General features: G+C 54.6%; 1 protein-coding gene across 1 annotated transcript in view; it reads right to left on the minus strand.

The window, feature by feature from the left end:
* The window catches only part of MDGA2 (MAM domain containing glycosylphosphatidylinositol anchor 2), a 76,338-nt gene that overhangs the window by 37,269 nt on the left and 13,947 nt on the right, over window positions 1-25,122 (minus strand). Inside the window, exon 3 of the mRNA XM_071557926.1 lies at window positions 264-412. Within this exon, the coding sequence (XP_071414027.1) occupies window positions 264-412 (149 nt within the window). The remainder of the gene's footprint in view (window positions 1-263; window positions 413-25,122) is intronic.

The raw sequence follows: 25,122 nt of genomic DNA on the forward strand, positions 1-25,122 counted from the left end.
AATAAAACAAAATAAAATAAAATAAAACAAAACAAAACAAAATAAAATAAAATAAAATAAAATAAAATAAAATAAAATAAAATAAAATAAAATAAAATAAAATAAAATAAAATAAAATAAATTAAGGCAAATCAATTAAATCAATGAAATGCAGTGAGTTCAATGCAATGCAATGACTCCAGTGAGACCCAGTGACTCCAGTGAGACCCAATGACTCCAGTTTGCTGGTGCCACCCCCATGCCCGGCGGTGCCCGGCGCTGACCTGGCGGATGCCCAGGCGATAGGCGAGCACACGGTCCACGGCGCCGGGGTTGAGCTGCGTCCACTGCAGGCTGTAGGAGTAAACGCGCGGGCGGTTCTGCCACAGCGGATGCGACGTGTCGTAGTAGAACTCGGGCGCGTAGGCCTTGCCTGGGGACAAGGACACAGTTAGGGACACACCAACATGGAGCACCGAGGGTGGAGACCCAGCTCATGGGGGTCTGAGTCCCTGTTGTATGTTGGGGTTGAATGTGTCATAGTAGAACTCAGGTGCATAGGCTTTGTCTGGGGAAAAGGACACAGTTAGGGACACACAAACATGGAGCACCAAGGTTGGAGACTCCAGTCCTGGGGCTTGGAGTCTCTATGTTGGGGTTGGACGTGTTGGGGTAGAGCTTGGGCATGTAGGCCTTGCCTGGGACAAGGACACAGTTAGGGACACATCCAACATGGAGCATCAAGGGTGGAGACCCAGCTCATGGAGCTCTGAGTCCCTGTTGTATGTTGGGGTTGAATGTGTCATAGTAGAACTCGGGCGCGTAGGCCTTGCCTGGGGACAAGGACACAGTTAGGGACACACCCACATGGAGCACCACCTTTGGAGCACCAGGAGCTGAGACCCACCCAGCTCATTGGGGGTCTGAGTCTCTGTGTTGGGGTTGGACGTGTTGTGGTAGAGCTCGGGCATGTAGACCTTGCCTGGGGACAAGGACACAGTTAGGGACACACCAACATGGAGCACCGAGGGTGGAGACTCCAATCCTGGGGCTTGGAGTCTCTGTGTTGGGGTTGGACGTGTTGTGGTAGAGCTCGGGCATGTAGACCTTGCCTGGGGACAAGGACACAGTTAGGGACACACCAACATGGAGCATCAAGGGTGGAGACCCAGCTCATGGAGCTCTGAGTCCCTGTTGTATGTTGGGGTTGAACGTGTCATAGTAGAACTCAGGTGCGTAGGCCTTGCCTGGGGACAAGGACAGAGAATCAGGGACACACCCACATGGAGCACCGAGGGTGGAGACTCCAATCCTGAGGCTTGGAGTCTCTGTGTTGGGTTTGGATGTGTTGTGGTAGAGCTCGGGCATGTAGACCTTGCCTGGGACAAGGACAGAGTTAGGAACACACCAACATGGAGCACCGAGGGTGGAGACCCAGCTCTTGGAGCTCTGAGTCCCTGTTGTATGTTGGGGTTGAACGTGTCATAGTAGAACTCGGGTGCGTAGGCCTTGCCTGGGGACAAGGACAGAGAATCAGGAACACATCAACATGGAGCACCACCTTTGGAGCACCAGGGGCTGAGACCCACCCAGTTCCTGGGTCTTGGAGTCTCTGTGTTGGGGTTGGACGTGTTGTGGTAGAGCTCGGGCATGTAGGCCTTGCCTGGGGACAAGGACAGAGTTAGGGACACACCAACATGGAGCACCACCTTTGGAGCACCAGGAACTGAGACCCACACAGCTCATAGGGCTTGGAGTCTCTGTGTTGGGGTTGGACGTGTTGTGGTAGAGCTTGGACATGTAGGCCTTGCCTGGGGACAAGGACACAGTTAGGGACACACCAACATGGAGCATCGAGGGTGGAGACCCAGCTCATGGAGCTCTGAGTCCCTGTTGTATGTTGGGGTTGAACGTGTCATAGTAGAACTCGGGTGCGTAGGCCTTGCCTGGGGACAAGGACAGAGAATCAGGGACACACCCACATGGAGCACCGAGGGTGGAGACTCCAGTCCTGGGGCTTGGAGTCTCTGTGTTGGGGTTGGACGTGTTGTGGTAGAGCTCGGGCACGTAGGCCTTGCCTGGGGACAAGGACACAGTTAGGGACACACCTACATGGAGCACCACCTTTGGAGCACCAGAGGCTGAGACCCACCCAGCTCATCATAGAATCACAGAATCATAGAATCGATTGGGTTGGAAAAGACCTCCGAGATCATCAAGTCCAAGCCTTGGTCCAACTCCAGTCCCTTTACCAGATCATGGCACTCAGTGCCACGGCCAAGCTCAGCTGAAAAACCTCCAGGGATGGGGAATCCACCCCCTCTCTGGGCAGCCCATTCCAATCCCTGAGCACTCTCTCTGCAAAGAATTTCCACCTGATCTCCAACTTCAATTTCCCCTGGCAGAGCTTGAGCCCATCGTGCCCCCTTGTCCTATTGCTGAGTGCCTGGGAGAAGAGACCAACCCCCACCTGGCCACAACTTCCCTTCAGGCAGTTCCAGACAGTGCTGAGGTCACCTCTGAGCCTCCTCTTCTCCAGGCTGAACACCCCCAGCTCCCTCAGCCTCTCCCCACAGCACTTGTGCTCCAGTCCCTTCTCCAGCCTCGTTGCTCTTCTCACTTGGGTTGGAAGAGACCTCTGAGATCAGCAAGTCCAACCCTTGATCCAACCCCACCGGGATCACTCTGGCACTCTGTGCCCTGGGCTGGTGATCCCAGTGGGGTTGGATCAAGACATGGTGGATTCTCTGTCCCTGGAGGTGTTTCAGAGGACACTCAGTGCCACCTCCAGTCCCTTCTCCAGCCTCGTTGCTCTTCTCTGGCCCCGCTCCAGCCCCTCAATCTCTTGCCTCAACTGAGGGGCCCAGAACTGAACACAACACTCAAGGTGTGGCCTCCCCAAGGCAGAGTCCAGGGGAAGGGTCACTGCCCTGGGCCTGCTGGCCACGCTAGTTTGGATCCAGGCCAGGATCCCCTTGGCCTTCTTGGCCACCTGGGCACACTGGTGGCTCCTGTTGAGCTTCCTGTCCCTCAGTCCCCCCAGGTCCCTCTGCCTGGCTGCTCTCCAGCCACTCTGTGCCCAGCCTGGAGCACTGCAGGGGTTGGGGTGGCCAAAGGGCAGGACCTGCACTTGGCCTTGTTCAACTCCATCCCATTGCAATCAGCCCATCTCTCCAGTCTCTCCAGATCCCTCTGCAGAGCCCTCCTGCCTTCCAGCAGCTCGACACTCCCTCCCAACTTGGTGTCATCAGCAAATTTGCTGCTGATGGACTCAATCCCCTCATCTAAATCATCACTAAAGATGTTAAACAGGACTGGACCCAACACAGACCCCTGGGGACACCACTGGTGACCAGCTGGATGCAGCTCCGTTCACCAGCACTCTCTGGGCCCGGCCCTCCAGCCAGCTCCTAATCCAGGAGAGGGGACACTTGTCCAGGCCATGGGCTACCAGCTTTTCCAGGAGTATATTATGGGAGACAGTGTCAAAGGCCTTGCTGAAGTTCCAGATAGACACACCCACAGCCTTCCCCTCATCCACCAGGTGGACTCATGGGGGTCTGAGTCTCTGTGTTGGGGTTGTATGGGTTGTGGTAGAGCTTGGGCATGTAGACTTTGCCTGGGGGACAAGGACACAGTTAGGGACGTACCAACATGGAGCACCAGGGGCTCAGACCCCACTCCTGGGGCTTGGAGTCTCTGTGTTGGGGTTGGATGTGTTGTGGTAGAACTCCAGTGCTTAGTCTTTTCCTTGGGGACAAGGACAGCGGTCAGGAACACACCACTGAGCACCAGGAGCTCAGACCCCACTCCTGGGGCTCTCAGTCTCTATGAAATAAGTTCCTTCAGAAACACATTTGGGGATTCTTTGCCTCTGCCACCGAAAATTATCGTGAATAAACGAGACCCTCCAACCCCACCTTTGAGGTGTTGGTGAGCCAGGCATTGCTTTCTTCTGGCCAGAGGTTCATCTCAGACACACAAGTGCCCTTAAAGACTTTTCACATGTTTCTATATTTTAGCAAACAAAGAAATTAATGTCCCTTGGTTCTAAGTTCTACCCTTCTCTTCGTTAATTAATATTCTATCCATTATTGGCTAATTTGATCCACATCCTTTGGTCCTCTTATCCCTCTTCCTCAGACAGAGTCTCTCTCAGGCTGCAATGTCTTGGTTAATCCCCTCTGGATCTTCTGGTAACTCCCACACAGCTCTGAAGGACCACAAATTTAAGATCCCAGATGTCCAACCTTGGGCTCCCTCAGGCTTTGGTTATTGAAGCTCTTCAGAGCCAGCCCAGAGAAACTCAAAGCTTTGGTGGTTTCAAGATCAAACCCACAAGAATCTCTGCAAAGAAACCCAACCACCCACACCCATTAATTAATTAGGAAAGTTTATCATTTCCAGCACATCCATCCACTTTTTTGAAGGATTTGTGATGATTCTTTGGCTTTATCATTAATTCCCTGGCCCGGGTGTGGGTGTGGAAGAGACAAATCAAGGGAGCCTGAAGGAAGTGCTGGAGCCACACAAGGTGCCTCTGCTCTGACCTTCCGTGGCCCAACTGACTGAAATAGAGACATCAAACCAACCTGGACAACCCTGGGAGACTCAGGGACAGCTGCTGTGCCTGGCCCAGCTAACAGGGAGCGACAGCAGGAGCGGCACACACCAGAGGGATATTTCCAGCAACTCCTGCTGCCCTCAGCACGTCTTCTCCTGTCCACCTTTCCACGTGGAAATGCTCCCAGGGTGTCCTACACCCCACCCAGAGGTGCCCTTTGTTCTAGTGGGTGATTTATTCGAACTGACTGGTTTGGAGCACGCAGGGAAAGGACGTCTCACAGGGCACGGCGGGTACACGAGGGTGACACCAGCAGATTCAGCCTTTAGATATGGCAAAAAGCTCAGGATGGTTCCCCAGAACATGGCCTGAATTCAGGACACTGATTTAAATCTTGAAACCCTTTGATTTAAACCCACAAAGAGATTTGCCCAAAAGATGTCCCATCCCTGAAAGCACTCATGGTCATAGAATCACAGAATGGATTGGGTTGGAAAAGACCTCCGAGATCATCAAGTCCAACCATTGGTCCAACCCCACTGGGATCACTCTGGCACTCCGTGCCCTGGGCTGGTGATCACAGTAGGGTTGGATCAAGACATGGTGGATTCTCACTCAGTGCCACATCCACAGAATCACAGAATCCTAGAATGGATTGGGTTGGAAAAGACCTCAGAGATCATCAAGTCCAACCCTTGGTCCAACTCCAGTCCCTTTACCAGATCATGGCACTCAGTGCCACGGCCAAGCTCAGGTTAGAAACCTCCAGGGATGGGGAATCCACCCCCTCTCTGGGCAGCCCATTCCAATCCCTGAGCACTCTCTCTGCAAAGAATTTCCACCTGCTCTCCAACTTCGATTTCCCCTGGCAGAGCTTGAGCCCATCGTGCCCCCTTGTCCTATTGCTGAGTGCCTGGGAGGTTGGGCAGGTCTTGGAGCAACCTGGGCTAGTGGAAGGTGTCCCTGCCCATGGAGGGGCTGGGACCAGATGGCCTTTAAAGGTCTTTTCCTACCCATGATCTTTCATGGAACGGGTCCATCCTTGCCCTGCCCATTAGAAACAGGAAGGGGCCAAACCCAGACCAGGCTTGGACTCATTTGACTCTAAACACGTAAAAATGAGACAAAACTCAGGAAACCAAAATATTTGCATGTTGCCCTCCTGGTAAAGGTCTAAAAGGGACTCAGAATTAGAGAAAAATCAAAACTGAGTGAGGTCTCTCCACCTCTCAAAGCTTGTCTGTCCATCCTTCCATTTCTGCAGGGATTTTGGCAGTGGGAATAATTAGGAAAAGAGCTGGAAAACCTGGGACAGGCTCACATGGGGAACCTCCCAGGCTGTGAGAGGGGCCTGGATTCATCACTCACGTCCCTTAACTGAGCTTGGAGGAGCTTGTGCCAAAATGAACTCTCTGTTTAGGCTTTTTCTCCTCCAAACTCTTCCTATCCACAGGTATAAACAGATACAGAGGGAGAAGCCCCAAAGCGAGACCATTTCCATCCTTGGAAAGACACTGAGAAAGGGGGTGGAAAATGCATTTAAAAAAAAAAATAAAGAAAAAGGGACAAAGGAGAATTCATGTGAATATGCACCAACGTGGTGGTTATTGCTCAAGCTTTTATCCCTCCAGCCACTCTCCGCTTTGGGAAGGATGAAAAGCCCCTTTTAGCCAAGAGATTTTGTGCCAATTGCCCAGTGAAAGGGCACGTTCGGGTGGGCAGGACCGGAGCAGAGACGCTGGTGCTGAAGGAGCAAACGACACCACCCCGAGGAGGAGAAGGAGCGAAGCAAACCCGCCGCTTCCCAGATGAGCTCGGGGGTAAATGAAAGGCGGATCAGCGGTCGATACAATTTGTTTGCCTTATTTATGTGCGGTGGAAATAATGGAGAAAAGCTCCCGCTGGAGGCAAATGATCATCCCCTCCCTTTCTCCATAATGGCATCTCCGGGGGGGTGCTGAAAGGAGCCGTAATTAGGCACTTGGCACAATACGGGCACTTGAACGACACGGGCACCTTCGGAGTGATAATGAGGACCCGTGAAGAGCTGCATTATAATCCCCAAGCCCTCGGAAGGAACTCGAGAGTTTTCTGCTGCCAATGGAGATGCTGAAAACTCAACAACACAACATTAAGACCTTCACTCGCAAACTTGAGAAAGCTGCGAAGTGGTTTGGAGAACAGGGAAAGCAGACGCGGCCTTGGGAGCCAGGAGGGACTGGGCAGCTGATGTCCCTTGTCACCTCAGCCCTTTGCTCTGGCAACTGTGCCCAGCTCTGGCTCCTCAGGATGAGAAGGAGCTCCTGGAGCGGGTCCAGTGAAGGGTGAGGATGATGAGGGGCCTGGAGCATCTCTGGGGGAGCTGGGGCTGTGCAGCCTCCAGAGCAGCCCCTGAGAGGGACCCCCCAGGGCTGGCAGTGCCTCAGGGAGGGGGCAGAGCACGGACCAGGCTCTGCTCGGGGGGCACAGCAATGGCACAAGAGGAACGGGCAGGAACTGATGCCCAGGAAGTGCCACCTGGACAGGAGGGAGAACTTCTTTGCTGGGCACTGACCCAGCACTGGACAGAGCCCAGAGAGGGGGTGGAGTCTCCTCCGTGGGGACATTCCAGCCCCCTCTGGACACAGCCCTGTGCCAGGTGCTCTGGGATGGGCAGGGAGGTGGCACCAGTGACCCACTGTGGGCCCTTCCAGCCTGACCCAGCCTGGGATTCTGTGACTCCAGAGAAGCATCCCAGGCCTGTCACCAGCCAGAGGCAACACTGACCAGTAGATCTTACCCTCTACAAGACAAATAAAGGGATCATGAATTATGGAATCACAGGATGGTTTGGGCTGGAATGAACCTCAAAGCCTTCCCAGTGCCACCCCCTGCCACGGGCAGGGACACCTCCCACCAGCCCAGGGTGCTGAGGGTCTTTGCCCTTGTCCTTACACTGTTGTGGGGGGCACCACTTGCAGTCCAGTCCAGCTCAGCTGCCAGGACAAGCCTTGCCCTGCCTGGAGAAGGCTGTGCCATGTTTGCCACCTGCAGATGTGGCACCACTTGCAGTCCAGGCCAGCTCAGCTGCCAGGACAAGCCTTGCCCTGCCTGGAGAAGGCTGTGCCATGTTTGCCACCTGCAGATGTGGCACCACCTGCAGTCCAGGCCAGCTCAGCTGCCAGGTCAACCCTTGCCCTGCCTGGAGAAGGCTGTGCCATGTTTGCCACCTGCAGATGTGGCACCACCTGCAGTCCAGGCCAGCTCAGCTGCCAGGTCAACCCTTGCCCTGCCTGGAGAAGGCTGTGCCATGTTTGCCACCTACAGATGTGGCACCACCTGCAGTCCAGGGCAGATCAGCTGCCAGGACAAGCCTTGCCCTGCCTGGAGAAGGCTGTGCCATGTTTGCCACCTACAGAGGTGTTTCCAGCACGTAGCACAAGGGACTGCTGTCCCCCATGCCCCAGCTGGGCACCCCTTGGGGTGGCCACCTCTGCCTTGGACCTGCCTTTCTTCCCACAGCCACTCCAGGCTCACCTTTATAAAGCAAAGTCCTTCTGCTCTGACAGGTTGCCCTTTCTCATGTGCCCTTTTTAAGCACAGGCAGCAAAAACAGCCCTGGAGGCATTTCAGGATTTATTAAGATGTGTCCAAGGCCAGGTTGGAGCAACCTGGGACAATGGAAGGTCCCAAGGGATGGGACAAGATGAGCCCTGAGGTCCCTTCCAACCCAAACCATTCCAGGTTTTGGGTTTAACTCTCTCAGTCCCTCCCTCTGTGGCACAATCAGAGGGACTGGGGTGTCTGGGGCACTGCCAGGGCGAGGGCACAGCACAGGCTGGAGGTGGAGGTGGAGAATAAAGAACATCGGGATGGTGCAGGAGAATAAAGAATATCAGGATTGAGAAGGAGAATAAAGAATATCAGGATGTTTAAAGAGAATAAAGAACACTGGGATGGTGAAGGAGAATAAAGAATATTGGGATTGCGAAGGAGAACAAAGAATATTGGGATTGGGAAGGAGAATAAAGAACATTGGGATGTTTAAGGAGAATAAAAACCCACCAGGATGGTGAGGGAGAATAAAGAACCCCGGGATTGGGAAGGAGAATAAAGAACACTGGGATGGTGAAGGTGGGGAGGGTGGGAACAGCTCTAACCGCGGGTTTGCTCCTCTGGGCTGCTCAAAAACGCATCAAGGAAAGCAAATGTTTGTGTTTTGAAGCTTCCGCTGGTGAAACAAAGCCGGAATTCCTCCCTGGAACGCTCCTGGAGACCACCCAGCCCAGCCCAGCCCAGCCCAGCCCAGCCCAGCCCAGCCCAGCACAGCAGAGCCCAGCACAGCCCAGCCCAAGGACACCTCGCGCTGCTGTTCCACCAACCTCGGGCCATTTGCATACGAAACCTGCAATTCTCCGTTCTGCTGATGGCCCTCCCGGGCTTGGCATTGTGGTCCTCGCCCTCCTCGGGTTGGCACAGAGGGAAGGGAAAGCCCCAGCCCCCTTTTCTCTGCTCCCACTTCTCGGGATTCCCAGGCACGTCCTGGATTGTGGAACCCCTGCAGAGCTCTGGGGTTAGGGAAGCAGCGATTGCTCCTTCTTGTGTCTTTAACTTGAAGAAGCTTTTCATGGGGAATTATTGATGCATTGTTGGCATTTGCCTGAAGCCCAGCAGGCTCTGCCAGGCTGCAGCAGTGCCCCTGACTGTTCCCTGGCACTGCAGGGAAAATTGGCTGCATTTCCATTTCTGTGAAAGGCTGAAATAGGACTTTAGAAAGATGTGAGAGCAGATCTCAGGGAATAGTCAGAGAATCTTGGACTAGTTTGGGTTGGGAGGGACCTCAAAGCCCACCCAGTGCCACCCCTGCCATGGGCAGGGACACCTCCCACCAGCCCAGGCTGCTCCAAGCCCTGTCCAACCTGGCCTGGGACACTCCCAGGGATGGGGCAGCCACAGCTTCTCTGGGCACCTGTGCCAGGGCCTGCCCACCCTCCCAGACACCAATTCCTTCCCAATATCCCAACTGTCCCTGCCCTCTGGCCCTGGGAAGCCATTCCCTGTGTCCTGGCATTCACTGGTTTCTTGTCACAGCTCTAGCTGGTTGTTCCAGCAAGGAAAAGGGAGAGAGGAAAAGAGAAACAGGAAGAGTTATAGCCAGGGAATCACCAAATCCCAGAAATGTTTGGGTGGGAAGGGACCCCAAAGCCCACCCAGTGTCACCCCTGCCATGGGCAGGGACACCTCCCACCAGCCCAGGCTGCTCCAAGCCCTGTCCAGCCTGGCCTGGGACACTCCCAGGGCTGGGGCAGCCACAGCTTCTCTGCCCAACCTGTGCCAGGGCCTGCCCACCCTCCCAGACACCAATTCCTTCCCAATATCCCACCCAGCCCTGCCCTCTGGCACTGGGAAGCCATTCCCTGTGTCCTGTCCCTCCATCCCTTGTCCCCAGTCCCTCTCCAGCTCTCCTGGAGCCCCTTCAGGCCCTGCCAGGGGTCTCAGGTGTCCCTGGAACCTTCTCTTCTCCAGGCTGACCATCTCCACCCATTCCCACCTCTTGTGCAGCATTTAAATCCCTCCAGGCAGCACATCCAAACCATTGTGTGCCCACTCTCTGCCAGTGTAAGGTCAAAGATGGGATGAAAGTGGATATGGCACTGAACCCAACCAACCAAACTGAAGAGCCACTTTGGCTGCTCCATCCTGGTGCACCTCTGGGATCTAAAGGCTGGAATGGTCCTGAGCAGAAGTGGATGGTGCCAGAAGGGGATGGTGCCACAAGGGGATGGTGACAGAAGGGGATGGTGACAGAAGGGGGATGGTGACAGAAGGGGGATGGTGACAGAAGGGGGATGGTGACAGAAGGGGATGGTGACAGAAGGGGATGGTGACAGAAGGGGATGGTGACAGAAGGAGATGGTGCCACAAGGAGATCGTGACAGAAGGGGGATGGTGACAGAAGGGGGATGGTGACAGAAGGGGGATGGTGACAGAAGGGGATGGTGACAGAAGGGGATGGTGACAGAAGGGGGATGGTGACAGAAGGGGGATGGTGACAGAAGGGGATGGTGACAGAAGGGGATGGTGCCACAAGGGGATGGTGACAGAAGGGGATGGTGACAGAAGAGGATGGTGACAGAAGGGGATGGTGACAAAAGGGGATGGTGACAGAAGGGGATGGTGACAGAAGGGGATGGTGACAGAAGGGGATGGTGACAGAAGGAGATGGTGCCACAAGGGGATGGTGACAGAAGGGGATGGTGACAGAAGGGGATGGTGACAGAAGGGGATGGTGACAGAAGGGGATGGTGCCACAAGGAGATCGTGACAGAAGGGGATGGTGACAGAAGGGGATGGTGCCACAAGGGGATGGTGCCACAAGGGGATGGTGCCACAAGGAGATGGTGACAGAAGGGGATGGTGACAGAAGGGGATGGTGACAGAAGGGGATGGTGACAGAAGGGGATGGTGCCACAAGAGGATGGTGACAGAAGGGGATGGTGCCACAAGGGGATGGTGCCACAAGGGGATGGTGCCACAAGGGGATGGTGCCACAAGGGGATGGTGACAGAAGAGGATGGTGACAGAAGGGGATGGTGCCACAAGGGGATGGTGACAGAAGGGGATGGTGACAGAAGGGGATGGTGCCACAAGGGGATGGTGCCCTCGCTCTGTTGGGTCCCAAACTGGTCCCAGTCAGATAAAATCCTCACCCAGGCACAACAGACCTCCTGTGGTTCACTCAGATCCCTCAGCCACTTATCCCTCAGGAAAACCACCTCAAAGGATTGTTTCCTTCCAGCTGCCAGCACGTGGTTTCTGAACCCACACCCGGAATGCAGCCCTGGCACTGCCAACTCCCACGGGGCAAAGGCAGCCCCGAGCCAGCAGTGCCAGGGACTGCCCAGCGAGGCTCCTTCCTCATTTTCCGAACCCACACCTGGAATGCAGCCCTGGCACTGCCAACTCCCACGGGGCAAAGGCAGCCCCGAGCCAGCAGTGCCAGGGACTGCCCAGCGAGGCTCCTTCCTCATTCCAGCAGCTCCAGAGCCCACAGGGAGCTGCAGGGGGGACTGGTGCTGGCTGGAAACACAGACACAGCTCCAGACCTGGCACAGCCTTGGCAAAACACTCAAGGAATCGTTTCCTTGCGTGGCCTCTTCATGTTCCCTTTGCCTTCAGACGTAATTCTTTAATTTCCTCAGCGTTTGATGCTCTGGGAGAGCAGCTCTGCCACCTCTGGGCCCCACTGGCAGCACAAATGCACTGCAGCTGATCCTGACAAGGTGTAAGACACGATCAGAGCGTCTCTCTCACTTTGGAACAGCAGCTATAAATGTTCAGGGAGAAAAGAAAATAAAAGCAGAGATTTACAAGCGTTTCCCCCCTTTTGGCACATTCAGCTCCAGCTCTTTCTGCCTTTAAAGCACAGGAAGAGAATAAATCCTAAAGAAAAGGTTGTATTTAACTGGGGAAAATACTGGGAGTTTATGAAAAATGCTGCCCATTACTGTGCTCTGCTTTATTACAGCACATTTATTTCATGGAGGGGTTTCAAGAAGAAAGGGAAGATACTTTGGGCTTCATTTGCATTTGTGAAAGGAAGGGTCTGTGTCCTCCTTCTGCTCCTCCTCCTCCTCCTCCTTCTCCTTCTCCTTCTCCTTCTTCTCCTGCTCCTTCTCCTTCTCCTCCTCCTCCTCCTCCTTCTTTCTCCTTCTCCTTCTCCTCCTCCTCCTCCTTCTCCTCCTCCTTCTCCTTCTCCTCCTCCTTCTCCTCCTCCTCCTCCTTCTCCTCCTCCTCCTCCTCCTCCTTCTCCTCCTCCTCCTCCTTCTCCTTCTCCTCCTCCTTCTCCTCCTCCTTCTCCTTCTTTCTCCTTCTCCTTCTACTTCTCCTCCTCCTTCTCCTCCTCCTCCTTCTCCTCTTCCTCCTCCTTCTCCTCTTCTCCTCCTCCTCCTTCTCCTCTTCCTCCTCCTTCTCCTCTCCTCCTCCTCCTTCTCCTCCTCCTCCTCCTTCTTCTCCTCCTCCTCCTCCTCCTCCTCCTTCTCCTCCTCCTTCTCCTGCTCCTTCTCCTTCTCCTCCTCCTTCTCCTTCTTTCTCCTTCTCCTTTCTCCTTCTCCTTCTCCTCCTCCTCCTTCTCCTCCTCCTTCTCCTCCTCCTCCTCCTCCTTCTCCTCCTCCTCCTCCTCCTCCTCCTCCTCCTTCTCCTCCTCCTTCTCCTCCTCCTTCTCCTCCTCCTCCTCCCAACACAGTCCCAATCCTGCAGCCGAGGTATCTCCATCCCCTCCATCTCCTTAGAACCACAGAATCATAAAATCATGGAATGGGTTGGGTTGGGAAGGACCTTAAAGACCATTTGTTGGTGCAGGCTTGGCCTTTTCTTCATCCTCCATGAGTGACTCTCAGGGACTGGTCTGTCCTGGCTGAGCAGCTGAGGAGACACTTCAGTGCAGTCAATAAAGCTGATGAACTGCAAGCATTAATAATCAATAATGCCCCAAAGGAGGTGGCTGAGGCAGCTCTTGGAGGGAATTCCTCACTGCAGGAACAACCACCATCCTGCTGCTCCCAACCCCAGGAACTTGGAGATGACACTTCCCCACACTTTCCAGAAAAAGCCAGTTCTCAAAGGGTATAAAGATTTCCCAAGATAGGAAGGAAGGATTTGGGAACCAAACTGAACTTTCTGAAGCCTAATTGGAGCACAGATTTAAATCTAGGTTTAGACAGATGGTCCAGGTCTAATCTGGATTTAATCCAGGTTTAAATAGATGGCCTGCCCCTCTTGAAGGGTTTTAGAGGTTCCTGTTGCAGGCACAGAAAGGTTTGCTTTGAACCAGTGACACAACACTCAAACCAAGAGAAGAGCAGTGTCCTGCTCACCATCCATGGGATTCCTTCTCCACATCCCTCTGAGGAACTCCCTCCCCTCTGCTCTGGTTCTCCTGCAGCTCCAACATCTCACCAGCCATAACCAAACATGACATCTGCAGGCTGAGCTGTGCAAGAGCTCAGACCCCTCTGCCTCCTCCTTCCAACTGGGATTGATTCCCAGTCTCATCATTCCTTCCCAGATCTCACCCCAAGAACTAATCCCAACTCCTCCTCCTTCCAACTGGGATTGATTCCCAGTCTCATCATTCCTTCCCAGATCTCACCCCAAGAACTAATCCCAACTCCTCCTCCTTCCAACTGGGATTGATTCCCAGTCTCATCATTCCTTCCCAGATCTCACTCCAAGAACCAAATTCAACACCTCTTTCCAACAGGGGTTGATTCCCAATCACATCATTCCTTCCCAGATCTCACTCCAATACCCAAATTCAACTCCTCCTTCCAACAGGGGTTGATTCCCAGTCACATCATTCCTTCCCAGATCTCACCCCAAGAACTAAACCCAACTCCTCCTCCTTCCAACAGGGATTGATTCCCTGTCACATCATTCCTTCCCAGATCTCATCCCAAGATCTACACCTGGTGATGTTCCACCTCAGTTCGTTGGGGCCCCATGGCCCTGGGGGTTGGCAAAGAGCTTCAACACCCTTTGAAATGAGGTTCAGAACACAGGACAAGGTGCTTGGCTTTCTTCTCACAGGGGCCATGGTCAGATGGGAGCCATGGAGTGACATCTAAACATGAGGTTCAGAGCACAGGACAATGTGCTTGGCTTCTCACATGGGCCATGGTCAGATGGGAGCCATGGAGTGACACCAATACTGTTCAAAATGAGGTTTAGAGCACAGGACAATGTGCTTGGCTTTCTTCTCACACAGGTCATGGTCAGATGGGAGCCATGGAGTGACACCAATATTGTTCAAAACAAGGTTTAGAGCACAGGACAGTGTGCTTGGCTTCTCACAGGGGTCATGGTCAGATGGGAGCCATGGAGTGACATCAATACCATTCAAGGTTAGAGCACAGGACAGTGTGCTTGGCTTCTCACAGGGGTCATGGTCAGATGGGAGCCATGGAGTGACATCAATACCATTCAAGGTTAGAGCACAGGACAGTGTGCTTGGCTTCTCACAGGGGTCATGGTCAGATGGGAGCCATGGAGTGACATCAATACCATTCAAGGTTAGAGCACAGGACAGTGTGCTTGGCTTCTCACATGGGCCATGGTCAGATGGAAGCCATGGAGTGACATCTAAACATGAGGTTTAGAGCACAGGACAATGTGCTTGGCTTCTCACATGGGCCATGGTCAGATGGGAGCCATGGAGTGACATCAATATCATTCAAGGTTGGAGCACAGGACAAGGTGCTTGGCTTCTCACATGGGCCATGGTCAGATGGGAGCCATGGAGTGACACCAATATTGTTCAAAACAAGGTTTAGAGCACAGGACAATGTGCTTGGCTTCTCACACAGGTCATGGTCAGATGGGAGCCATGGAGTGACATCAATACTGTTCAAAATGAGGTTTAGAGCACAGGACAGTGTGCTTGGCTTTCTTCTCACACAGGTCATGGTCAGATGGGAGCCATGGAGTGACATCAATACTGTTCAAAATGAGGTTTAGAGCACAGGACAATGTGCTTGGCTTCTCACAGGGGTCATGGTCAGATGGGAGCCATGGAGTGACGCAATACCATTCAAGATTTAGAGCACAGGACAGTGTGCTTGGCTTTTCACATGGGCCATGGTCAGATGGGAGCCATGGAGTGACATCAATATCATTCAAGGTTAGAGCACAGGACAAGGTGCTTGGCTTCTCACACAGGTCATGGTCAGATGGGAGCAGTGGAGTGACACCAATACTGCTCAAAATGAGGTTTAGAGCACAGGACAAGGTGCTTGGCTTTCTTCTGACACAGGTCATGGTCAGATGGGAGCAGTGGGATGGCATTTTGAGGGAGAAATAAATGCAGTTTTAGCTCTGAAGCTTCCTGGTTCACACCAGAGTGCCCTGGTAGAGGTGAGCTTTGCCAAGCCTGTGTTCCCACATCCCAAATATCCACCCCTGCCAGCATTCCATGCCCTGAGTTTCACAGGCACACCCTCACACCCCCCCTACAAACACAGGAGGATGTTTGCAGACTGTCTGAGCCTAAAGCAGTTCCCAAAGCAGGGGGAGATGCAGCTCAAGAAGAACCACAGCAAAGCCTCTGCTTGAGGTGGAGGTGGCAGTTTGCCTGTCCCCAAGGGGAGTCCTGCACAGATCCCATGGAACAGGCATGGAAGGGCAGAGTGGTGGCACTGGTGGGTGGAGGATGGGCAGGGAAAGGAAGGGGGTTGTGGGGAATTGGAAATAATCACGTGCCAGCAGATGAGGGGAACTGTGGTCTGAGGAGGGAGGAGATGGGAGAGCACAACCCTTGGGATCAGAGCCAGGGGAAGAGAACCACAGAATTGTGGAATATCCTGAGCTGGGAGGGACCCCCAAGGACCATCCAGTGCAACCCCTGGCCCTGCACAGACACCCCAACAATCCCACCCTGTCCCTCTCCCTGTCCCACTGTCCAAACCCTCCTGGAGCTCTGGTAGCCTTGGGGCCGTGCCCACTGCCCTGGGAAGCCTGGGCAGTGCCCACCACCCTCTGGAGGAAGGACCTTTCCCTGAGATCCCACCCAACCCTGCCCTGGCACAGCTCCAGCCATTCCCTGTGCCCTGTTCCTGCCCTGGCACAGCTCCAGCCATTCCTGGGTGCTGTCCCTGCCCTGGCACAGCTCCAGCCCTTCCCTGTGCCCTGTCCCTGCCCTGGCACAGCTCCAGCCATTCCCTGTGCCCTGTCCCTGCCCTGGCACAGCTCCAGCCCTTCCCTGTGCCCTGTCCCTGCCCTGGCACAGCTCCAGCCCTTCCCTTGGGTTCTGCAGCCAGGAGACCATTCAGCTCCATGAAATCTTCTGGAGCAACACAAGGACCAGGCAGCTTCTCTGGGCAACCTGTGCCAGTCTGTCACCACCCTCACAGCCAAGAACTTCTCCCCAATATCCCATCTAATCCTGTCCTCATCAGGGGGAAGACATTCCACCTTGTCCTCCAACCCATGGGATTCAGTGACATCTCCTCTCTGTGGGCACTAAAGCTCTTCCTCCACACCCATGTCACGGCCATGGCCACCCCAGCTCCATCCACCAGCCCCACCTCAAGCTCTGCTCCTCATCCAGGATCCCCTGAGCCTTCCTAAGCTCCTTAGGACTTCCTGGGAAGCTGCAAGTCCTCCCCTCTTGGCACTCAGTGAGGAACCTGCACCTCCATCCTCCCCTGGTTGTGAGATGCCCAATTCTTGACAGATACAACAGGTTGTGGCTGCTCCAGTCCATTCCAGAACCAGGACACATCCCACAAACAGGCATTTGGGAGGAAGAAACTAAACCAAGTGCCAGCCATCAATGGAATTCCTCTGCTTTCCACCAGCAGGACTCAAATGGAGACTTCAGGGTGCCCAGAGAAGCTGTGGCTGCCCCAGCCCTGGGAGTGTCCCAGGCCAGGCTGGACAGGGCTTGGAGCAGCCTGGGCTGGTGGGAGGTGTCCCTGCCCATGGCAGGGGTGGGATGAGATGGGATTTAAGGTCCCTTCCAGCCCAATCATGGAAATGCTCCAGGGCTGGATCCCTCTGCTCTGGAGCCAGGCTGGGAGAGCTGGGGGGGTCACCTGGAGCAGAGAAGGCTCCAGGGAGACCTGGGAGCCCCTTCCAGGGCCTAAAGGGGCTCCAGGAGAGCTGGAGAGGGACTGGGGACAAGGGATGGAGGGACAGGCACAGGGAAGGGCTTCCCACTGGAAAACAGGACATTTGTGTGGGATATTGGGAAGGGATTGGTGTCTGGGAGGGTGGGCAGGCCCTGGCACAGGTGCCCAGAGAAGCTGTGGCTGCCCCAGCCCTGGGAGTGTCCCAGGCCAGGCTGGACAGGGCTTGGAGCAGCCTGGGCTGGTGGGAGGTGTCCCTGCCCATGGCAGGGGTGGCACTGGGTGGGCTTTGAGATCCTTCCAACCCAACCCATTCTGGGATCACACCCAACATGGCCTTTTTTGGGTGAACTGACTTCATTTTGCTCCTGATTAGAACTCAGAAATCTGAAGGCCAGTGAAAACCTCAGAGAACCTCTCCCTGCACTCCTCCAATTAGATCCACTTCAGGAATTAATTAACTCCATTTCCCTCTCCTCCCCAGCTGCCAGCAAAAGCAGGGCTGCCATCCAGGACTCCCACCTTGCCACCTTTGCTCAAAGGTCACACTTGGCACTGCTGAACTGGAAATCAGCCACCTCTCCAAACCCTGCAGATCCTCGCCAAGAAGGTGGGCCCTGCCCCAGGCTCTGCTCCCTCCTCTGGGCTCTGGGCCAGCAGCTTGGCCCAAACCCACCATTAACACAGCAAGAACCATCTTTCCTGTTGGACCACGTGTGGTTTGAGCTGCCCCAGGTGGTGCAGGACAGAAATCTGCTGCTGAGGGCCTTGGCCAAGCTCCCCTTCCTCCCCCAATTCTCCAAAGCCAGGAGGGAATTCAGCAGGAAATGGAAATGCTCTTTGCTGTTGGACACCTTCAGGAGCTGCTCTGGGCTCTCCCACGAGCTCCAGGTCTTTAATTAAAGCCACATTCTGTGCCTGGCAGAGGAGTGGGAAAGGTGTTTTATAAGGGTTGTGATGCTGCAGGAGAAATGGGAGAGACAACACAGGTGAGAGCAGAGAGGACATATGGTCTTGGACAGCTTTTGCCACTCCCTGGAGTTCCCAGCCATCCATGACCACCTTAAATTGGCCAACTTGAGAAGCAGTTCAACGAGCAGGGAGATAAATGAATTATTCTGACACTTCTCTGTGTGTTTCTGAATGAAGGGAAGCACCAACCACTTAGGAGAGCATTGACAGGGGCCTGGAGGGACAGGACAAGTGGGAAGGGCTTCAGGCTGAAGGAGGAGGTTTGGATTAGGTGTTTAGAGTAGATGTTGGGAAGGAATTGGTGTCTGGGAGGGTGGGCAGGCCCTGGCACAGGTGCCCAGAGAAGCTGTGGCTGCCCCATCCCTGGGAGTGTCCCAGGCCAGGTTGGACAGGGCTTGGAGCAGCCTGGGCTGGTGGGAGGTGTCCCTGCCCATGGCAGGGGTGGCACTGGGTGGGTTTGGAGGTCCCTCCAACCCAAACCTTTGTGGGATTTGGTGATTCCCTGGCTATAACCCTCCCTGTTTCTCTTTTCCTCTCTCCCTTTTCCTTGCTGGAACAACCAGCCAGAGCTGTGACAAGAAACCAGTGAATGCCAGGACACAGGGAATGGCTTCCCAGGGCCAGAGGGCAGGGACAGTTGAGATATTGGGAAGGAACTGGTGACTGGGAGGGTGGGCAGGCCCTGGCACAGGTGCCCAGAGAAGCTGTGGCTGCCCCAGCCCTGGGAGTGTCCCAGGCCAGGCTGGACAGGGCTTGGAGCAGCCTGGGCTGGTGGGAGGTGTCCCTGCCCATGGCAGGGGTGGCACTGGGTGGGCTTTGAGTGCCCTCTAACCCAGTCATGGAGATGCTCCAGGGCTGGAGTCAGGCTGGGAGAGCTGGGAGGACTCACCTGGAGCAGAGAAGGCTCCAGGGACACCTGAGAGCCCCTGCCAGGGTCTGAAGGGCCTCCAGGAGAGCTGGAGAGGGACTGGGGACAAGGGATGGAGGGACAGGACACAGGGAATGGCTTCCCAGTGCCAGAGGGCAGGGCTGGGTGGGATATTGGGAAGGAATTGGTGTCTGGGAGGGTGGGCAGGCCCTGGCACAGGTGCCCAGAGAAGCTGTGGCTGCCCCATCCCTGGGAGTGTCCCAGGTCAGGCTGGACAGGGCTTGGAGCAGCCTGGGCTGGTGGGAGGTGTCCCTGCCCATGGCAGGGGTGGCGCTGGGTGGGCTCTGAGGTCCCTCCAACCCAAACCATCCTGGGATTCTGAGAACTAAGGCAGAGAATTGACTTCTTAGTTGTAATTTCTGGCAATCCAGCAGAGCTCCTGCTGCAGTGGGGAAGCTGCAGATGGACTGTGGAGAAGAGCTGCTCCCAAAGCCAGGGAGGACAAGGATGCTCAGGGCAGACGTGTCCTGCTCATGAGGAGCAACCAGAGGAGTAAGAGACTAAACCTAAACCAACCCATACCTGAGGAGGACACATCCTGCTCTTCCAAACCAGACCAAACCTGAAGTGGACACATCCTGCTCTTCCAAACCAACCTATACCTGAAGAGGACACATCCTGCTCTTCCAAATAAACCCAAACCTAAACATAACATGTCCTGCTCTTCCAAACCAACCTAACCCTGAAGAGGACACATCCTGCTCTTCCAAACCAACCTAACCCTGAAGAGGACACATCCTGCTCTTCCAAACCAACCTAACCCTCAAGAGGACACATCCTGCTCTTCCAAACCAACCTATACCTGAAGAGGACACATCCTGCTCTTCCAAACCAACCTAACCCTGAAGAGGACACATCCTGCTCTTCCAAACCAACCTAACCCTGAAGAGGACACATCCTGCTCTTCCAAACCAACCTAACCCTCAAGAGGACACATCCTGCTCTTCCAAACCAGTCCAACACTGAAGAGGACACATCCTGCTCTTCCAAATAAACCCAAACCTAAATAGAACATGTCCTGCTCTTCCAAACCAACCCAACCCTGAAGAGGACACATCCTGCTCTTCCAAACCAACCCAACCTTGAAGAGGACACATCCTGCTTTTCTTAAACCAACCCAACACTGAAGAGGACACATCCTGCTCTACCAAACCAGACCAAACCTGAAGAGGACACATCCTGCTCTTCCAAACCAACCCACACCTGAAGAGGACACCTTCTGCTCTTCCAAACCAGACCAAGCCTGAAGAGGACACATCCTGCTCTTCCAAACCAACCCACACCTGAAGAGGACACATCCTGCTCTTCCAAACCAAACCATACCTGAAGAGGAAACATCCTGCTCTTCCAAACCAACCCACACCTGAAGAGAACCTGTCCTGTTCTTCCAACCCAACCCAGCCCTGAGGAGGATGTGCTGCTGCTCCAAACCAAACCTGAAGAGGACACATCTTGCTCTTCCTGGAGGAAGAGGTGATCCATGCCCAGCTCCAGCACCACGAGGCACCTCCCATGGGAAAAAGCACTGCCAGGAGGTGCCCAGGAAAGCACTTGGAGTCTCAAGTGTGTGTGGGAAGCAAAAGACCTGAGTGGTGGTTTGACTGGAGACATAAAACGGGGCTACAGGATCCTGGTGATCAGTGGCACAGTCAGGAATTGTCTCCTGTCCTTGGGAAAGATGGAAATGTTTCTGCAACCCCCGTTAAGCTTCGCATGAGGCTGTAATTTCTACAGGCAGTTTATGGCCTGGAACATCATTTAGACTTGCTGGAAAGTTAATAACTTATAGCTAATAACTTATAGCTAATAACTTAGAGTCAGCTTGTAATCAAATCTTCCTTGGAGAGCCAGTGCCATGGACAGCAAGGATTTACAGGCAGCAGGGACAGGTGTCCTCAAAGAGAAATAAATTCATTTCAACAGTAACTCAAGTCACTGGCTCTGCAAACTCTTCATATTTCAATCCCCCAGTCTGGGGGTGCTGCAGGAGACTGAGCTCAGACAGCTCCTCAAGCCTCAAACTCACAACTCCTCAGCAAAGCAGAGGGGAATCCAGCCCTGGGAGCAGCTCCAGAGGAGGCCATGGAGATGCTCCAGGGCTGGAGCCCCTCTGGCTGGAGCCAGGCTGGGAGAGCTGGGGGGGTCACCTGGAGAAGAGAAGGCTCTGGGGAGACCTGAGAGCCCCTGGTAGGGCCTAAAGGACACATCCCAATCCAGGCTGAGAACCAGTTGTGATTTCATGGGATCAACAAGGTTGGAAAAGCCCTCCAAGACTATGAGACCAACTGACCCCCACCTTGTCCCCCAGCCCACAGCACTGAGTGCCACTTCCAGTAGTTCCTTGGACACCTCCAGGGTTTGAGGGGTGGGCACTCCACCCCCTCAGCTGCCACAAGCCCCACCATCCCCACCATCCCACAAGCCTTGGGCAGGGCTTGGGGCAGCAGGACTGGGCACCTTGCTTGGCTGTGCCACTCCATGGGGACAGAGCTGGGCACAGCAGAGCCCTGGCATTTATTTCCCATCCTGTTGCCATCGGGCAGGATGTTGGGGTTGGGTTTGGGATGCACAGGGAGCAGAGGGAGGGTTGGAAACTCCTCACACCCTGAGCAGAGGGGGTTGTGCCACCACTGCTGCCTGCCCTGGAGGGACAGAGGACACATCCCAATCCAGGCTGAGAACCAGCTGTGATTTCATGGGATCAATGAGGTTGGAAAAGCCCTCCAAGACCATGAGTTCAACTGACCCCCGCCTTGTCCCCCAGCCCAGAGCACAGAGTGCCACTTCCAGTCCTTCCCTGGAAACCTCTCACACCCTGAGCAGAGGGGGTTTGTGCCACCACTGCTGCCTGTCCTGGAGGGACAGGGACATCCCAACCCAGGCTGAGAACCAGCTGTGATTTCATGGGATCAACAAGGTTGGAAAAGCCCTCCAGGACCACCCTGTCCCCCAGCCCTGAGTGCCACTTCCAGTCCTTCCCTGGACACCTCCAGGGGTGGGCACTCCACCCCCTCAGCTGCCACAAGCCCCACCATCCCACCAGGGGCACACAAAGCACGTGGAAGCTCCAAACTAGGCAAGTTTTTTCCCAGTTGGACTGTTGGGCTGCACCATCTGCCATCCCTGGAGGGTGTCACCTCCCGGTGCCACCGAGCTCTCACACATCCCACTGAGCTCAACAGGCTCTGCACTTGCTGACAGCCATGACAACGAGACAGCTGGTCTTGCCAGCACTGAATTGGGATAAAAAAAGGACAAAAAGGGAATATAAAACAAGCCTGCACTGCTGTCACTTTGGTGTGGATTGAAGGCAGTTTTCCAAAGCACACACGGCTGTGACAGCTCTTTTTCCAGGCTGTGAATCAGCAGGAGGGAGAGGAAAACTCAGTCCAAGGCTCTCTTGAGAAGATGGAGAGCAAAGGGATGGGCTCTCAGCCTCACCCGCGGGCTGAGGGTTCTGAAAGCAGAACCACCAACAAATGGGCCACTGAAGCAGAGTATGGGGTGGCCACCACACAACAACCCAAGGCTAAAGTGCCACCAGCACCTCAGCAAATTTGCTGCTGACACCAAGTTGGGAGGGAGTGTCGACCTGCTGGAAGGCAGGAGGGCTCTGCAGAGGGATCTGGAGAGACTGGAGAGATGGGCTGATTGCAATGGGATGGAGTTCAACAAGGCCAAGTGCAGGTCCTGCCCTTTGGCCACCCCAACCCCCTGCAGCGCTCCAGGCTGGGCACAGAGTGGCTGGAGAGCAGCCAGGCAGAGGGACCTGGGGGGACTGAGGGACAGGAAGCTCAACAGGAGCCACCAGTGTGCCCAGGTGGCCAAGAAGGCCAAGGGGATCCTGGCCTGGATCCAAAGTAGCGTGGCCAGCAGGCCCAGGGCAGTGACCCTTCCCCTGGACTCTGCCTTGGGGAGGCCACACCTTGAGTGTTGTGTTCAGTTCTGGGCCCCTCAGTTGAGGAAAGAGATTGAGGGGCTGGAGCGGGGCCAGAGAAGAGCAACGAGGCTGGAGAAGGGACTGGAGGTGGCACTGAGTGTCCTCTGAAACACCTCCAGGGACAGAGAATCCACCATGTCTTGATCCAACCCCACTGAGTGCCCTGGGCTGGTGATCCCAGTGGGGTTGGATCAAGGGTTGGACTTGCTGATCTCAGAGGTCTCTTCCAACCCAAGTGAGAAGAGCAACGAGGCTGGAGAAGGGACTGGAGCACAAGTGCTGTGGGGAGAGGCTGAGGGAGCTGGGGGTGTTCAGCCTGGAGAAGAGGAGGCTCAGAGGTGACCTCAGCACTGTCTGGAACTGCCTGAAGGGAAGTTCTGGCCAGGTGGGGGTTGGTCTCTTCTCCCAGGCACTCAGCAATAGGACAAGGGGGCACGATGGGCTCAAGCTCTGCCAGGGGAAATTGAAGTTGGAGAGCAGGTGGAAATTCTTTGCAGAGAGAGTGCTCAGGGATTGGAATGGGCTGCCCAGAGAGGGGGTGGATTCCCCATCCCTGGAGGTTTTTCAGCTGAGCTTGGCCGTGGCACTGAGTGCCATGATCTGGTAAAGGGACTGGAGTTGGACCAAGGGTTGGACTTGATGATCTGGGAGGGCTTTTCCAACCCAATCCATTCTATGATTCTGTGATTCAAGGGGGCCAGGAAAAGATCAGGGCTGCTCTGGGGGCAGGGGAAGCATCTCAAGGCAATGCAGAGGTCAGAGCTGCACAGGTCAGAGGCACAAGGGACCTCCCAAACTGCAGCAGAGAGTCCATGTGTTGACCTCAGACAACACAAACACGCTCCAGGATGGCTTGGGTGGCACAAAGTAATGCCAAGGGGCTGTGCTTGAAGCATCTTTGGGAGAGGAAAATGGGCTGGGAAATGAAGTTGTTTGTCTCCTGCTCAGAGATGGCACAGCAGAGGATTTGGGAGCAGCTGGAGCAGAGGATTTCAGGGGAATAAAGCCAAGGAATGTCCAAGTGATGGAAAGCACAACTCAGAGGTTTCAAAAGAGAGTGTCCAGTCATTGTCTTGTTTATGTGGCCATTCTTTGACCTCATGTGATGTATTTTGCATGCCCTGAAACCAGCCTGGCCTGTGGGGAAAGGAGAGGATGAGACAGGCCAGGGAGACAAAGGAGAACCTTGCTCAGCTCCTCTTCACCCTTCTGCCTTTCCCATTGGTTGGCTACTAAATTTGGCTTAAATGGGAGACAAAGGTCATCAGATGCCTAAGAAATAACCTAAAGGAGAAAATGTAACTTGGGCAACAAGCAGGAGGAGCTGGAAGACATTCTGCAGCAGAAGACTGTGATAAAGGTGCCTTTGTGGGGATGGGCTGGACCTGCAGAGTGGATGTCAGGGAAGGTTTCTGCACAGAAAGGGTTGTCAGGCACTGGAAGGGGCTGCCAGGGCAGTGGGGGAGTGCCCATCCCTGGGAGTGTCCCAAAAACCCGTGGATGTGGCACTTGGGGACGTGGGTTGGTGGTGCTGGGTGGATGGTTGGACTCCATGATCTTGGAGGGTTTTTCAGACCTTGATGATTCCATGATTGGAATGATGGCACAGCTGGGATGCTGCAGGGGATGGGGGATGGACCCTTCAGAAGGGACCAGCAGGGAAGGAGAAGTGCTGGGGGAGTGTTTGGGTTGTCTGGAGGTTGGTGATGGTGGTGATTGATGGTTGGACTGGGAGCACAGTCAGACCAGAGGACCAGAGGGGTCTTTCCCAACAAATTCCATGACCCCATTCCATTCTCCTCTCTTCTCTTATTTTCTAGTCTATTTTATTCCCATTTCTGTTCCTCTCTAGACATCCCTGATGTTGCTCAACACCTGTAGAACCTTCACAGCAGCCCCTGGGCCACTCCCAACTGCAAAGCCAAGCCCTGCTCTGCTTGAAGGTGAGAAGATTAAACAAGCTGAGATAAACAAACAGCAAAAATCACTCCAGAAAAAAGGATCTTCAGATGAAAAACTCACAGCACTGCTTGGGGCACCCCAGGGCTCCCCCTGACCCATGAGGGCACTTGCTGAAGCACAGGATGGAAGTGAGAAGGCCTTGGGGAGGCATCCCAAGGTCTTTGGGACATTGAGA

Source organism: Pithys albifrons, chromosome 6 (assembly GCF_047495875.1).
Source record: "Pithys albifrons albifrons isolate INPA30051 chromosome 6, PitAlb_v1, whole genome shotgun sequence".
In the NCBI taxonomy this organism is placed as follows: Eukaryota; Metazoa; Chordata; class Aves; order Passeriformes; family Thamnophilidae; genus Pithys; species Pithys albifrons.